Source organism: Somniosus microcephalus, chromosome 3 (assembly GCF_052327205.1).
Source record: "Somniosus microcephalus isolate GS21.2 chromosome 3, FLI_Smic_1.0, whole genome shotgun sequence".
Taxonomy (NCBI): domain Eukaryota; kingdom Metazoa; phylum Chordata; class Chondrichthyes; order Squaliformes; family Somniosidae; genus Somniosus; species Somniosus microcephalus.
The window spans coordinates 73,803,119-73,818,170 of NC_140989.1; the positions used below are offsets into that span (position 1 = coordinate 73,803,119).

The 15,052-nt window shown below is 46.2% G+C and overlaps 1 protein-coding gene across 7 annotated transcripts in view; it reads left to right on the forward strand.

Annotated features, from left to right (window-relative positions):
- ush2a (Usher syndrome 2A (autosomal recessive, mild)) overlaps positions 1-15,052 on the forward strand; it is a 1,396,947-nt gene that overhangs the window by 473,096 nt on the left and 908,799 nt on the right. For all 7 annotated transcript variants that reach the window (XM_085981146.1, XM_085981156.1, XM_085981149.1 and 4 more), the window contains one exon: positions 14,594-14,720. In XM_085981146.1, the coding sequence (XP_085837272.1) occupies positions 14,594-14,720 (127 nt within the window). The remainder of the gene's footprint in view (positions 1-14,593; positions 14,721-15,052) is intronic.

Consider the following 15,052-nt stretch of genomic DNA (forward strand, 5'->3'; position numbering starts at 1 on the left):
GGGATTTGTCACTCTTTAGTGCCATTATTTTCTTCATTACTGTTATTTTACTAACTTTAATTTTATTGAGTCCCTGTCCCTGATTCAATGTTAGTTTCTTTGGGATTTCTGGCAAAGAACTTTGTACTGTAAAGTTGCATCATCATGGAGTCCCTGGAGTAGGAACAGCACTGGCACATTAAGGGGATGACAAAGAGGAGCAGGAATACTATGAAAAGAGCCCAAAGCCAGCCATTGAGGACATATGTGGCACTTTCTCTTAACTTACAAATGCACCAATTGCATTAATAGTTCTATTTACATATTTCCCAAATATTCTTTCAGCTACAATGCCTTACATTTTCTTGCAACTCAAAAATCTATGAATCATGGACCCTGATGAAACATGCAAGCACATTTTTCTCACTCTCTGTACACATATCAACTTCAGTGCACCAGATATCTTATGTTTTATGCAAGTGATTTGTGTTTGCTTTGGTAATAGTGTGTGACATATATGCCTTTATGCTCAGTTTGGTGCTTCTTTTTGGTGCTACCTCCATAGTGAAAGTACATAAGTTCGCTGCTTGCTGTGTGTACAAAAGAACCTCTTGGGGTTGAGGTGGCCCTTACCTCCTGGGACGTATTTTCCGAGACGGACTAGCTGCTGGCTGTGCCACTTCCGTTACTGCACGAGCAACCAAGACATGAATGCTTTCTGGTACCTGTGTAGGTATTGGTGTGGGAAGCAGGGTCCAGATGTGTTCTCAAAGACAGCACCATTAACCATGCAATTCTAGCCATGCCCTGATACCAGACACTGCATCAGCATGGCCATCGATCAGCACGATAGTGGACCTAATGACATCTATGCATTCAGTTAAGTCCTTTCTCAGGCTTTTGTGTAACCAATTCCCAAGTCTGTCAAAGCTGGAAGAGACCATCTGTTACACTCTGGAACCCCAGACCTATGAATAGCCTGCCTTAGGACTTCTGGTATGGGAAGCTTCACTGCCATTTTACCTAGAGTTGTCATATGCATCAGGGATGACTGTTGTGTTGTAAAAACAATAATGGAAGGTTGCACACATGGTTAGTGGGCTCCTCAACCTGAGCCACCATCTGTAATACGCTGGCATGGCAATGAGCACACCACTGCTTGATGCTTAAAAAGCATCCATATAAAACAGGTACCATGTGCTCCAGATTTCTATGCATTACAGCCAATGCTGGACACCTATTTGCTCTGCAGACAGCACATTCCTCCGCTTCCTGTGACATTATATCCACCTAGGTCTTGTTATTCACGTTCTGCTTCTCCCCTCTAAATCACTTGTTAAATCCTCCATAATGGATGTCTCTGAGCTGGTGGTTGGGAGGGATAAAGTGAATTACAGTGAGTACTGTGAAGTGCTGGCATGTCTGGATTTAGTGGGATCTGTATTTAGTTGCTGTGGCATACCTAGTGAAAGAGAAGACGAAGACCGATTACAATGGTGTCTTGATGAGCAGCCTCATCATGACCATGGGCCCTGGGCCGGGCTTCCTTGCCCTCTTCACCCAATGTGGCCACCTTTACCTCAACTTTCTTTGTGTTCACCAACATCCCCCAAATCGCCACTCCTTCCAGCCATGTTCAGATGGATTTAGCGTCCACCGCGTATAGTGGGCAAATTGCATTTGCACGAATGTGCCCGCTATATGCGGTGGGGGACTGTACCTTAAAAGTATTTTAAAACAACTACTCTTCTCCATACTCTATGGTGCTCGAGCCAAAGAAGGCCCCTCCTCCGCCACACTTCCTTGAGAAGAACCTATATAGTTCCATCAGAGAACTAGGCTGCTCTGTGGCTCACTCCACTCTTTCCAGACGTTGTTTTCGGTAAACAAGCTTGCTATTTTGCAGTCTTAAAAGTATTATAAGAACATAAGAAATAGGGCAGGAGTAGGCCATTCGGCCCTTGAAGCTTGCTCTGTCATTCAATAAGATCATGGCTGATCTTCGACCTCAACTCCACCTTCCTGTACTATCCCCATACCCCTTGATTTCCTTAGTATCCAAGAATTTATGGATCTCTGTCTTGAATATACTCAATGACTGAGCATCCACAGCTCTCTGGGGTAGAGAATTCCAGAGATTCACAACCCTTTGAATGAAGAAATTTCTCCTCATCTCAGTCCTAAATGGCCGACCCCTTATTATGAGACTGTGACCCCTAATTCTAGACTCCCCAGCCAGGGAAAACATCCTCCCACCATCTACCTTGTCAAGTCCCTTAAGAATTTTATATGCTTCAATGAGATCACTTTAGCAGGTAAGCTTGGTGAACTGGGGAGGGAAGCACTGCTACTCCTCCTGGCCCATAAGCAGTGCTGGAAAAGCACTTCCCTGTTCCATTCAGCCGTTCTCGACTCCCTTCAGTTGCTGGCTTTCCCAAGGCCCATTGAACCTGAAACAGAAGTAAAATATTTTAATGACAGGCCCACCTCTGGAGAGCAGGTTAGTCGCCTGCCCCCGAGCTGCCTCCATTTAAAAATAGAAGTGGGTGGGTTAGGGTCGAGTTTGCCATTTAAAATTTTTTAACTCCTCATCTGCTATCCCGCCGCCCCCCCCCCCACCACCATCCATCCTGGGGGTTAAAACTAACCCAATTAATCCAAAATGGGCAAATCTTAATTAATTTGGTTTTGGGTCCAATCTGCTGCCCACTATGAGTACTTGTTATTTCTATGTAGTGTACCCTAGCAATAGAGGCCACAGTGCAGAGTTACTTAAAAACTATAGTAGCGTTCCTGATTTCCAATCGCTGCTTCATAATCACGTTTTTTTTAAACCTTATCAGTGTCAGTTAGTAAGAAAAAATGAGAATGAGTTGATCTCCTAGCTTTATATGTAGCACAGAATATATTACTAGTTTGGCCATTAAATAATGGTCGCAAAATTTGGCTCAGTAGCGCCCATGGTTTGAACGCTATGAGTAGTGTTTAGATTCCAAAATGGTGTCCACGTCACGTGCACACACTTCTGGTGCAAACTGCGTCGGACGCCATCTTGGTGAAGGCATTAGCACGTGCGCAGGGAGTGTCTGCCGGAAGTATGCAGAGTAGGCAGATCGTGAGATCAGTCAGCGTGTAATGCTGATTTGATGCCAGCGCTGCAATTTTGGAGCTCAACGTTCCAACTAACACCCTCTTTTAAACACGCACAGCTGAACACCCATTCATCAGCAGGAAGGACCCCTCCACCAGCACTATTTATAGGGATCATCAACTACTTACAGGTTAGTTGCTGGTTGATTTCTACTGGCTTTTGCTGTGACTGTAGAAGTTTGGTGGTTTCGAGAGTTCTTTAACGTTGCTAAAGTCTACAGGGAGTGGTGTGGCACGTGTTGAAGTAATTTGTCCTGACTTCAAGGATTCTGCACAAACCACATGCTCCCAGACATGGGTGCAGTAGTATGCATTCCCCTTGGACTACAGCATGACAGGAAGAATGAACAGAGGTGACACAGAGCAGGACAAGCTGCTGGCAGAGGGAGGAGGAGGAGGGGGGAGAAGGAGACCATATCCGCCCAGGGTGTTCAGGGAGCAATTCACCTACATGTACCTCAAGGGTGAACAGTGTGTAAGATGTCTGCGCTTCAGTAATGACGTCCTCACTGAAATCTGCCACCTGCTGCAGCCACAACTGCAACCTCAGAGCAGGCTGAGGATCACATTGCCAGTGGCTGTGAAGGTGATCATGGCCATGAACTTTTATGCTTCGGGCTCCTTCCAGGCTGGAGCAGGAGATGTTTCCAACATCTCCCAGTTTGCCTTCCACTGTGCGTAAGAGAGGTCACTGAGGCTCTGTATTCCAAGAGAGCTGAATACATTGCCAGAGAGCAGCAAACGGAATGAGCGCACGGCTTCCCTAGGCTTGCAGGTTTCCCCTCGGTGCAGGGTGCCATTGACTGGACGCACTTCGCTTTGCGGGTACCGCATGTCAACTCTGAGATGTACCGCAACTGAAAGGGATTCCGCTCCCTCAACGTCCAGCTGGTGTGCGGCCATACGCAGCATATCATGCAGGTCAGTGCCTCGTATCTTGGCAGCAGTCATGATGCCTTCATTCTGCGGCAGCCGCTGTGCCATGTGCATTTGAGCCACCACGACAAACCAGAGGGTGGCTACTGGGCGACAAGGGCTATCCACTGACGACATGGCTCATGACTCTGGTGTGCAACCCACGCACAAGTGGCCAGCATGCATGCAATGAACGCCATGCTACCACACAAAATGTGATACAGCACCCCATTGGCGTGCGGAAACAACGCTTCCACTGCCTGGACCACCCTGCAGTATTCGATAGAGTGCATGTCAAGATTCGTGGCGGTCTGCTGCATGGTGCACAACCTCACCATCATCAGGGCACAGCCATTGCCACCAGTTGTACGGTGACCAGCTGAGAAGTAGGATGAGGAGCAAGAGGAGGAGGAGGAGGAAGAGGAAGGGAGAAGGCAACCTAGTCAGCCCCTTTCTGGCCGGGCTGTCCGTGAACGACTCACCCATCTACGATACCAATAAACGCAACCCCAATTCCACATTCACCAACAGTACCATGCCTTACCTTCCCTCTGTTTCTGACCATCACAATGCAAAAATAAAAGCCAACTCAAAATAAACATTCCAAACCAAATTTACAAATCAAAGTATGCCTTAATGCATACAAACGTCAATTAATCACTCTTGTGCATTCGCTTAGTGCCAGTCTTCCATGTGCCTTTGCCTGTCCTCGTGCTCCTACCCAGTGGCTGTAGCATGGCTGGTGGAAGATTGCTGACTTTCAGTGGAGGATACTGCAGCTGGCCTTGGAGGACGACCTCAAGCAGCTCTGGGCCTAGAATGCCCGACTGTGGATTTCATCATCTTGGCATAGGCAGCAGCCGTCTGGGCTGGCTGGCTGACAGGCAACAGCAAGGGCACTGGTGGAATGACAGTGGTGGGAGGATGAATGCTGTCATCCTGAGAGGACAGCAGGGTCGTGCTGCATGGAGCCACTGCTAATCTCCTGGGGCCGCGCTTCAGCAATCCTAGTAATCTGTTGGAGGGCAGATTGCTCGACTGCTGTGACACCCTGCAAGCCTCTTTGAATACTGGTATCCCCGCCGCTGGATACGACCTCAGCGATGGCCGCTCCAATGATGGCGAGCACCATCAGGGCAAGGATTTGAAGCCATGCCTCTCCCCATCGGTTAGCTCCTGCTGCCTCTGGTTGTGTGCCACCTTGTCCTGCAAGAGAGAGGGAAGTTTGTCAGTGAGTGTGGTGCAATCTGTTTGGGTGATGTGCCTGTCATGATTGAATAGCTGGAAGTGTGCAAACTGTGAGATGTGGGTGTGAGGCTTGCAGCAGTGGTAAATGTGTGAGGTGAAGCTATGAATGTGAGGTATGAGTCGTGTTTGGTAGAGATTGTTGGTAGGTGAGTGATGGGGGTCTGATGCATTGAGCAGTGTGTGAGGCTTGTGATGCAGATGGTGGGATATGGCATTTGATGATGCATTCACTCACCTTAACCACTCATGTGAGGTCATTGAACTTCTTGCGGCATTGCATTCAGTTTCTTGGGACTTGACTCCTGGCATTGACTGCCACGGCTATCTGCTCCCACTGCCTTTGCAGAGTTTGTCTGGAGGGCCTCCTGGTCCCCTGTGGATACAGCACTTCTCTCCTCCTCTCCACCTCCTCCACCAAGGCCTCCAGTGCAGCAGCAGAGAACCTTGGAGCATGCTCTCTCCTGTGTTGCGCCATAATTCACTGTTTTCCTGCTCAGACTCTTGTCCATAAACTGTTCCAGCACCTTCTCCAGCCAGAATGCACCTCCCCTTTAAGGCGTGCAGGCTGGCTTTAAGTAGTGCAGGCTAGCTTTAAGTAGTGCTAGCCTCGCACAATCTTGGGACTTCTGCTAAGGCCTGCAGCCACTCAACAGCGTGGGTAGCACTGGCTGCACACAGCAATCATGCAAATTAGCAGGCAGCACGAAATTGGCATGCTGCCTGCATCAGAAGCAACAGGCACGGGTTAATTGCGCACCACGATCCCCATGCCCGTTTTCGAGGGCTATCGAATTTTGCCCCCAATGTCTTGCAGTAGTATCTAATTGGTCATTCAACTATTTTGCTACATGACTAGCACTGATAGAAACTTAAAAACAAATGTACTGGAATTGGCGAGACTGGTAATTTTTCATCTCATCTCTGACTTTCTGTACAGTTAAAAGTGAAAAATGTTTTTTTTCAGGTTTGAGGAACTCAAACTGACAGCCTTATTTATATAATTCCTGTTTTAATATTTTCTATGTAATCAATTTATTATATGTAAATATGATGTTAAACTATATTCCATATTGTGTCAGCCTGGCTCAGTTAGTAGCACTGTCACCTCTGAGTCAGAGGTTTGTGAGTTTAAGCCCCATACCAGGGTTTGAGCTCATAGGTTAACAAGCAGCCGTACTGAGGGAGTGCTGCATTGTCAGTTGAGACATTAAACCGATGTCCAATGGGCCTGAAATTCGGCACCTTAGCGCCGGCTGTTAAGGCCAGTTTCGTGGAAAAAATGGCGTCTACCTCGCTTCCGCCCACTTCTGGTGCGATGCCATAATGGTGAGGGCAAAAAAAGAGGCATCATTTACCTTCATCTGAAGCAGGCATTAATCCATTAACATATTCAAATAAGGGGCCTAACACTGCTTCTGCTACCTCTTACAAATTTGGCTTGTGTCTGAGGCAGCCAGCGCCAGCGATGTTTACTCCCTGGAAAACAAATGCTGAACAATGCCGAATGTAAAAAAGCTAAGTACTTAACATTATCATCTCCGACTTCACTCCTGACTTCAACCTCCAGGCCCTCTCCGATCTCCCCCCGATCCTGGACCAGACATCCAGGACCCCCCGAAACTGGCCCTGATCTCCCTCCGATGTTGGCTCCGAGTCCTGACCTCTCCTAGAGTCTTTGCTGGGTGTTCAGCTGAACGCCACAATAATGATAATCAGCATGCAGCACCAAAATAATGGCTCTGCCTGCGATCCTTTTACAGGCGCAAACAAATCTCATCCTGCGGTGGCACCACCTGTTTTCGGGCCATATCGAATTTCTAAACCTATATGTCTATTCCAGTGGTTCAGATGGACATTAGCATACTAGGGCTGGAAGGGCTGGAATTTTCTGGGGGGTCATTGGGCAGAATTGGTGGCGGGTCGGGTGGGAATAATTATATTTTTGACAGCGGGTCAGGAACTTGGTCCCACGTGCCTTTCCCGATGTTGGGACTGTCAGCGCTAAGCAGACCCGACAGGCAGCAGCAGGCGACCTAATTCGGGTAATTACTGGCTTGTTTAGAGACACTTAAGAATGAATATCAGCTTACCTTTTGCATTTGACAGCTCACCCACGGGGTCCAAATGGTTGTGGACCACGTCTATCAAGCTGAGGCAGGAGTTCAGTAGTCATTGAATCAGCTGATGAGTTAACAGCTTCAAATGTAAAGTAAAAGCTCCCACCTTACAGAGCCACAAGCTGTTCCTCACTGCATTTCCACAACAGATTCAGCATGCTGCAAGTCTTTACACAAGTCTCCATCCAGTCTGACCTCATTACCTCTCTCACCATTGACAGATTGCTTCTGTCATCTCTACTTCACCTGCCATCTATTCCATGAGCATGGATTCCCTTTATACTCTCTCATCTTGGTCCTCAGAATCCCACCACAATCAGCCCCAACACTAGCAGCACTAGGCACACCAGCAACACTAACAACAACACCAGCCTTCTCCGCAATCAACTGATGCTGCACAGGACAGATCACAGATCACAGAAACCCCACATTGCAGATAGAGGCCATTTCGGCCCATCGAGCCTGCACCGACACATATCCCACCCGATCCCCGTAACCCCTACACCAACACATATCCCACCCTATCCCCGTATTTAATCCCCCTAACACTAAGGGTCAATTTTATCATAGCCAATCAACCTAACCCGCACATCTTTGGACTGTGGGAGGAAACCGGAGCACCCGGAGAAAACCCACGCAAACACGGGGAGAATGTGCAAACTCCACACAGACAGTCACCCGAGGCCGGATTCGAACCCGGGTCCCTGGCGCTGTGAGGCAACAGTGCTAACCACTATGCCACCGTGCATCAGCACCCGCCCACATTGCTGCTGGGGATGCCAGGGATGGCCTCACCATGGCCAGATTTACTTCACTTGAAGCTGTACACCCTGGCTGCCACATGATGCACCAGGTGGGCATCACCCCACACCAATACCATAAAGCACCCCTACAATGCCCAAGCCATTCCTTTCACACTCATGACCATTGCAGGGGGTACCGTTGTGTCTCACCATTCACTGCAGCTCACTAAGCCACTTCCATCGGTGCACACAAATCTGTCCAAGAACGCAAAGTGTTGAAAATAAAGGTTTCAATGTTTGACACCACATTAACAGAAACTTTACATGAACATTGCATAAAACACCCAAGTGCCTACCCTTGTGTGTTGTTAGTTGGTATGATTCCACTAGGATGAGGGTGAGTGTGAGGGGTGGCTAGTGAGATGGGGATGTGATAATGTAGATAGAGAGGGATGGGTGGAGGTGCAAGGTAAGTTGGTGTGAGTAAGGATGTGCAGGAGTAGGATAGGGAATTACAGAGTGATGGGGATGTGATGAGAGACACAGCAGGATGAGGTTGAGTGTGGTTTTGTACTAACGTTTCATGATCTACTGAGATCATTGAAATGTTTGCGGTACTGTACCCAGGTCCTCCTGACCACAGCCCTGCTTGTGCCCTCCTGTGCAATGTGCAACCAGGCTGTGCTGATCTCCTGGGGAGGTCTTTTCCACCCATGGGAAGGGATGAGGATCTCCCTGCGTGCATATGGAGGGAGTCATGGGAGAGCCTGGGTGCAGCCCTGTGCCTTTGTGCAGTCATTCTCAGTGTTTGCAGCACCTCCATGCTGTAGAACACTGACAGCACAAATGTCAAAATAAATTTGGACATGGTCCCTTTAAGGAAACCGGCTGATGACGCATCAAATGACGTCACCAGACCCGCTTCCTCTAATTGGCCGAGAAACATGCTAGGCGGGCTTTACAAGCCCAATCAAGGGAAATTCATTTCACAGAACGGGATGGAGCCAGCAGCGGGATAGGGACTTGCCACCAACGTCACCTGCCACGGACCCGCCGAGGTGAGCAGATTCCCGGCCAAGGGAACTATTTGAACAAGGGTGTGTCCTGGCCAACATTCCTCCCTCAACAAATATCACCAATAAAACAGATTAACTGGTCACTTTTCTTATTGTAGTTTGTTGGACACTGCTGGTGCAAAATTGCTACTGCACTTGTCTATATAACAAGTCACTGCACTTCAAAAATAATTCATTGTGTGAAATGTTTTGAAAAATTTTGATGTGATAAGGCACTAGGGGCTAGAAATTTGACCCATCAGCGCCACTCCGCCGCTCTTTCACTAGCTGGTGGCGGATCCCACGGCGGCCGCCATTTCCGTCCCTACCTTTTCGCTGTTGGTAACTGGCAGCGCCATGCAGAAAATAATAGTGGCATGGTGACATCAATCGGTGTGCTACGCCAACTTAACATCACCAATGCGAACTTGCTGGGTTCTAAGCATACCAAGTTAACCAGGTGTGCAAACAGGCTGACAGTGGCGATGTCAGCACCTCTTAAAGGGACACACACACCTTTCAGGTAAGTTTGGATTTAAGCTTTTGGACAGTTTTTTTTAATTTATTGAAGTAGTGGTTTGCTGCAATAGATGTTAAAAGTTTATTAGGTGTATAGGGAGTGCTGCTGGAAGCTTGCAAGGGCTCGGATGGTAAATGAAGGCCTTTGAGAAGACACAAAATGCTGCAACTACTCAGCAGGTCAGGCAACATCCGTGGAGAGAAAAACAGAGCTCACGTCTCAGTTCGAGATGCTACCTGACCAGCAGAGTATTTCCAGCATTTTATGCTGTCATTTCAGATTTACAGCATCCGCTCGCAGAGGGAAGAAGACACAGAAGAGGAGGAAGCTGAAGAGGAAGAAGCAGAATAGGAGGAAGCCGAAGAGGAGGAAGCAGATGGAAGGATGTATCCCAGACAGCCCCTTTGTGGCTGGGATATCCGGGATGGAATCATCTGCCTGAGGTCCCAGTGAACACAACCACAATTCCCCTTTCAACATTAGTCCCACAGCTTACCTTCCATTTGTTACTGACCATCACGTCCTCTTGGCCACGATGCTGAAACAAAAGCCACCACAAAGCAAACTTTCCAATCCAACTTTATACATCTATCCATCCAATATGACATCAAGAAATCAACTCATCACCCTTATGCATTCTCTTAGTGATTGTCTTGTGTGTGCCATTGCCTATCCTACTGATGTCACACAGTGCTACCCCAGTGGCTGCAGCATGCCTGGTGGAAGGCTGCTGACTTTCAGTTGGGGATACTGCAAATGGTCTTGCTGGTCGACCTTGAGGAGCTGGTGGCTGGGAGTGTCAAATCAATCATCTTCTTGTTTTTCTTCACTCTGCTCTCCCTCTTGTCACCCACTGGCTGGGCAGGCTGCATTTTTTGGGTTTGTGAAATGAGGAATGCACAAGACTGGAGTTGTGGTGACGGGAGGGTGGGAAAGCATGAGGTGCATGCCAGAAGGAGGATAATGTATGAGGATACCAGCCTCTTTTGTCCTTTCAGCCCCACTGCTGGCCAAGGGCTCAGCTATGCTCCTGCCAAGAATGGGCTGCACCGTCTCCTCCAAGGAGGTGAGGTGAGGATAGGAATGGGAGATGTGCCTCGTGATTGGTGCAGATTGTTGGTAGGTGAGTGGTGGGGAGTGAGTCGTGCATTGAGCAGTGTGTGAGGCTAGTGATGCAGTTGGTAGAAGACGGCTTTTGAAGATGCGTTCACTGACCTTGACCACTGGTCTGAGGTCATAAAGCTGCTTTGGGCACTGGAGCCAGGTGGTGGGGCGACACTGCTGGCAGTGACGGTCTCGGTGATGTAGTCCCACATCCTTCTTTTTGGAGGGTCTCCTGGCCCCTGTGTGTAGAGGACCTGTCTTGCAGTGTTGACCCCCTGCACAAAGCTGGAGTGCTGCGTGCGAGACCCTGGGTGACCCCTCCCTAGTTTGCTGAACCATTTGTGTTAGTGCTGAAACAGTTTTCCCATTTTTTGAGGTTAGGAAGGGAATTCAGGTTTAAGAGCTGAATATTCACATTTGGGACTTTTTAATGTAAATTTCTTTTTTGAAAGGCAGAAGTGGCTGAAAACTGCATTGTTTCACTGCATTTTAATTTGTATTACTTCTGAGGGCAGTCAGAGGCCCCTTTAATTCACAGCCCTTTTGATTGCCCACAATTCCTTGTGAGCTCCACAGCCTCACTTCCAGAGGCTGTGCGAAGCTCAAACTCCACACAAACATCGGATCGGATGCCTCCAGGACGACGTTGCATGGAAGGTAAGCGCTGCACCGCCAATTTCCAGCCCCCCCCCAGACGAATTTAGTTTAGTTAACGTTGCAACCATTTTCAGCAGCCGTTAACTCCGGCAACTTTTGTGCCCAACACGAATTTCTAGGCCTAGATAAGTACATTGTGATTAGAACCATCACCATATGCTAATGCTGTAGCTGTAAACCTGTTACACTCGGGTGCTTTCCAGAAGTAGTATCGCACAGAAGATGTGCTGCACAAAATCAAAGCTCTTTTCTGCACAGTGAATATTAGTTAAATTGAAAATATATGTCCAGAGCTGTCATGCATTTAGTTATTTTAATTGGACTCTAACTATCCTATGGATTACTCTTGCCCAAATTTGTTGTTGTAATTTTGGATTTATGCATTGCAACACATCTCAAGTATTTATTCTTAAAGATCATTCTTCACTGAATTGACCAGAGTGAGAAACAAGTATAATTGAATTGTAGAGTAAAGAGATACAGCATGAAGTGGAAGTACTATCTATGGAATAAACTTCCAAGTTAACTATTTAAGGGTGTGTTTGCTGTTGAGCAGGTGCTAATTCCTGGGTAGTTATGTTCGAAACACCTTTTTCATTATTGTAATTGGTATATTCTCAGAGCCTATTTAACATTACAATATAAACCTCTAATGTTAAAGCACACCTATCAGGACCTCTCAAACTGTTTCTTTCCAGGTTTAATTGTGTGTCAATATGGCCATGTTTCAAATAGTAATTAAGACCTAATTATATTTAATAAGAATTATATTAAAATATATTTATTTAAAGTAAGTTTACCTTTAGAAGAGAACAGCTATATTAACATCGTAGTAGAGGTTTTCTGATTGGCAACTCAGGTGATGGGGGCCAGGAAATTGAGCAACGAGCGCTTCTGTCCAGTGCCTTGTGAAAATACACACAAGCTTATTTCCATTTGGGCTCTATGCCTGTGTAATTCACTCCTGCCACTTTTGAGTGAAAGCCTCATTAATTATGCATTGCAGATGCAAATGATGGCCTTTAGCAAGCCTGTTGATGTATCGAATGTTTAGTGGACTTCCAGCTAGCATAAAAGACAGGGGTTTAAATATCAGTAGCAACCAATTTCTGATGGAATTTTAATATTTTTAAGTTTTCATCCAATATAAAGGTGTTTTGATGTATGAAACTTAATTGTACAGGTAAGTTAAAGTGCATTAAATTATTACTTACAATTGTACAGGAAATTTTAAGTTCATTAAGTTGATTGCTTTTGCAGCTAATATTTCATGTATTTTCACGTTTTCTGGACCAGACAATGGCGGGAATCTATATAATTATAAAAGTAACAATGATTCTTACCAATATCATGGGGAAACTGGCTTTGTAGAAACTATTTCCAAGTGTTCTGCTAAACAGGAACATTCTTTTAAAATGTTTAATCTGTAAAGTATCTCCCACAATACCAATACCCATTCCACCTCACGGTGCACCCCTACATCTAACTGGATCTACACCAAGTGCAGTGCCTTGTTGCAAGATTTTATTAGTTACTGATGAGCTTTGCTTTGAAAGCACCCCAATCACTGTATTTAATGCTTTTAAGTGTGACTAGATGACAAAAAAGCATGTCAGAGATATCAGCTAGCATCAGAGCCAAACTCACAGCACCTGCCGTTATGCCACCAATTTTATTTACTGGCTCTGGCACACCTACCTCGCAGTTACCATATAAACTGGCTCTGTAGGCTCCAGGTCAGTATGGAGGTACCTGCACCATAGGGACAGTACTGTTAGTGGCAGTCAAGGTTACCAGCATACCCAACTTTTTTGGCCCCTGCTTTCTCCCAGGCTAACATAGGGATCACCTGCATTGTCTGCCAATGTGTTGGTCACAGATGTGTGAAGCAAGTGACCGGCTCACACAAAACAAACACAGCATTTGAGTGCAAACTGAACAATTTAGTGTAATGCTGGTGGTTAGCATATCCTGCTGCTTCAACTGCCTTGATACTGGCTAGCACCAGGTGCTGGACATACCTGTTAGATATCATGGTAGCAGCCTGCCCCTGATCTCCACATAAAGCTATTTATAAGAAATCTGTGTGTAGAGCCATCTGACATATAGCTGGATGTAATCTACATTTTTGTGTCCTCTTTGAGCAAAGTCAAGCATAGCTAGCAGAAAAGCCACTGAGAAAATTTGGGTGCAGTGCTATTGAAGCACAGATGAGGAAAAATGAATATCGCCCATTTTTCCTGTACTTTGCATCCATTTTTTAGATATTATTTGGGCACTAAACCCAGGAAATCTACCTTGAGATATCCTCCCTCCCAGGAAGATTCAATCCTGTCACTGCAGGCTCCAATTTTCTTGCCTACCTGATAGACTTTATAAATAACAAATAGGTCGCTAGAGATTACCCCACTCTGTGAAAGTACAAAGGGCTGACATAACATATGTTGGTAGAAAGAAGGAGGCAGTTCTAGCCACCGCAAACTGCTCTAAAATTACTTACCCATTTGTATAAATAATTGCCACACAGGTCCCATGCGATTCCACATTTAAACAATTTGTGTAACTTGTGTGTGTGTTGGGTCCATTTGTTGTTTAACTATGGTATTGCACTGGATATTTTTCATGTCTATGGTCGTCATCGTATGTGTCTTCACACTGTTCCCTTTGGGGAACTGTATGAAGTGGTGGAAGGATTTCTGGCTGCGTTAACGCTCCTTCCGTGGCCATAACCATCTTCATACCAGCCATTAGGGTGGTTAGTCCTATGGCGGGAGGGTTTTACGGGCTCCCACAACCCATACGAGGTGGGGGGCCACCCGCACCCATGGACGCAAGTATCCCGCTGGATGTCAACCCAGAATTTAGAGCCGGAGCTCCGACTCCACTTGCCGGGACTGTCTGGAGCGGGGTTCGAACCCCTACACCTTCTGGCCCAGCGGCGGGGATGCTTACTGCTATGCCAAAGGCCCGCTCCCATGTCTATGGTAAATGTTATGAACGTTTTCTTTGCAACTTTATGTTGCATGTTTAATGGGTTAAGCAATATTGTATGTCAGTTTATTTGACCCTTATCTAAAGAAGCATACTTCTATTGTATTTTGACAGGGCTCTGCTGTTGCAGTTACTCCTACTAATGATAAAGGACAAACATATAATGATAACCAGTGGCACCATATAACTGCTACAAGAACTCAGGCTGAGGGAACAATTGTTGTGGATGGCCAATATATAGGTAATTTATTTAAAAGATAACACCTAGTGGGGTGGATTGCATTAGGTAATAAATGTCACACACACTATCAGGATGCAAGATATTTGTAAGAATGCTCCACACTGCAATGTTATTGCCATATTATGTGTACGTTACAAAACGAAACAGTAACTGTCCTTGATGTATAGTGTTATCTTTCTAACACTAGATATCACTAATACAGTTTGTAAATCAAAATTCATTAGCAAGATTTGTGCAAAGAAAAATGGCATGACACAAATAAGTGATTAAATATCTTTCTTTTTCACTTAAGTAATGTTTTTGAAAATGTTTTCTATTTTTCCTCTGAAGTG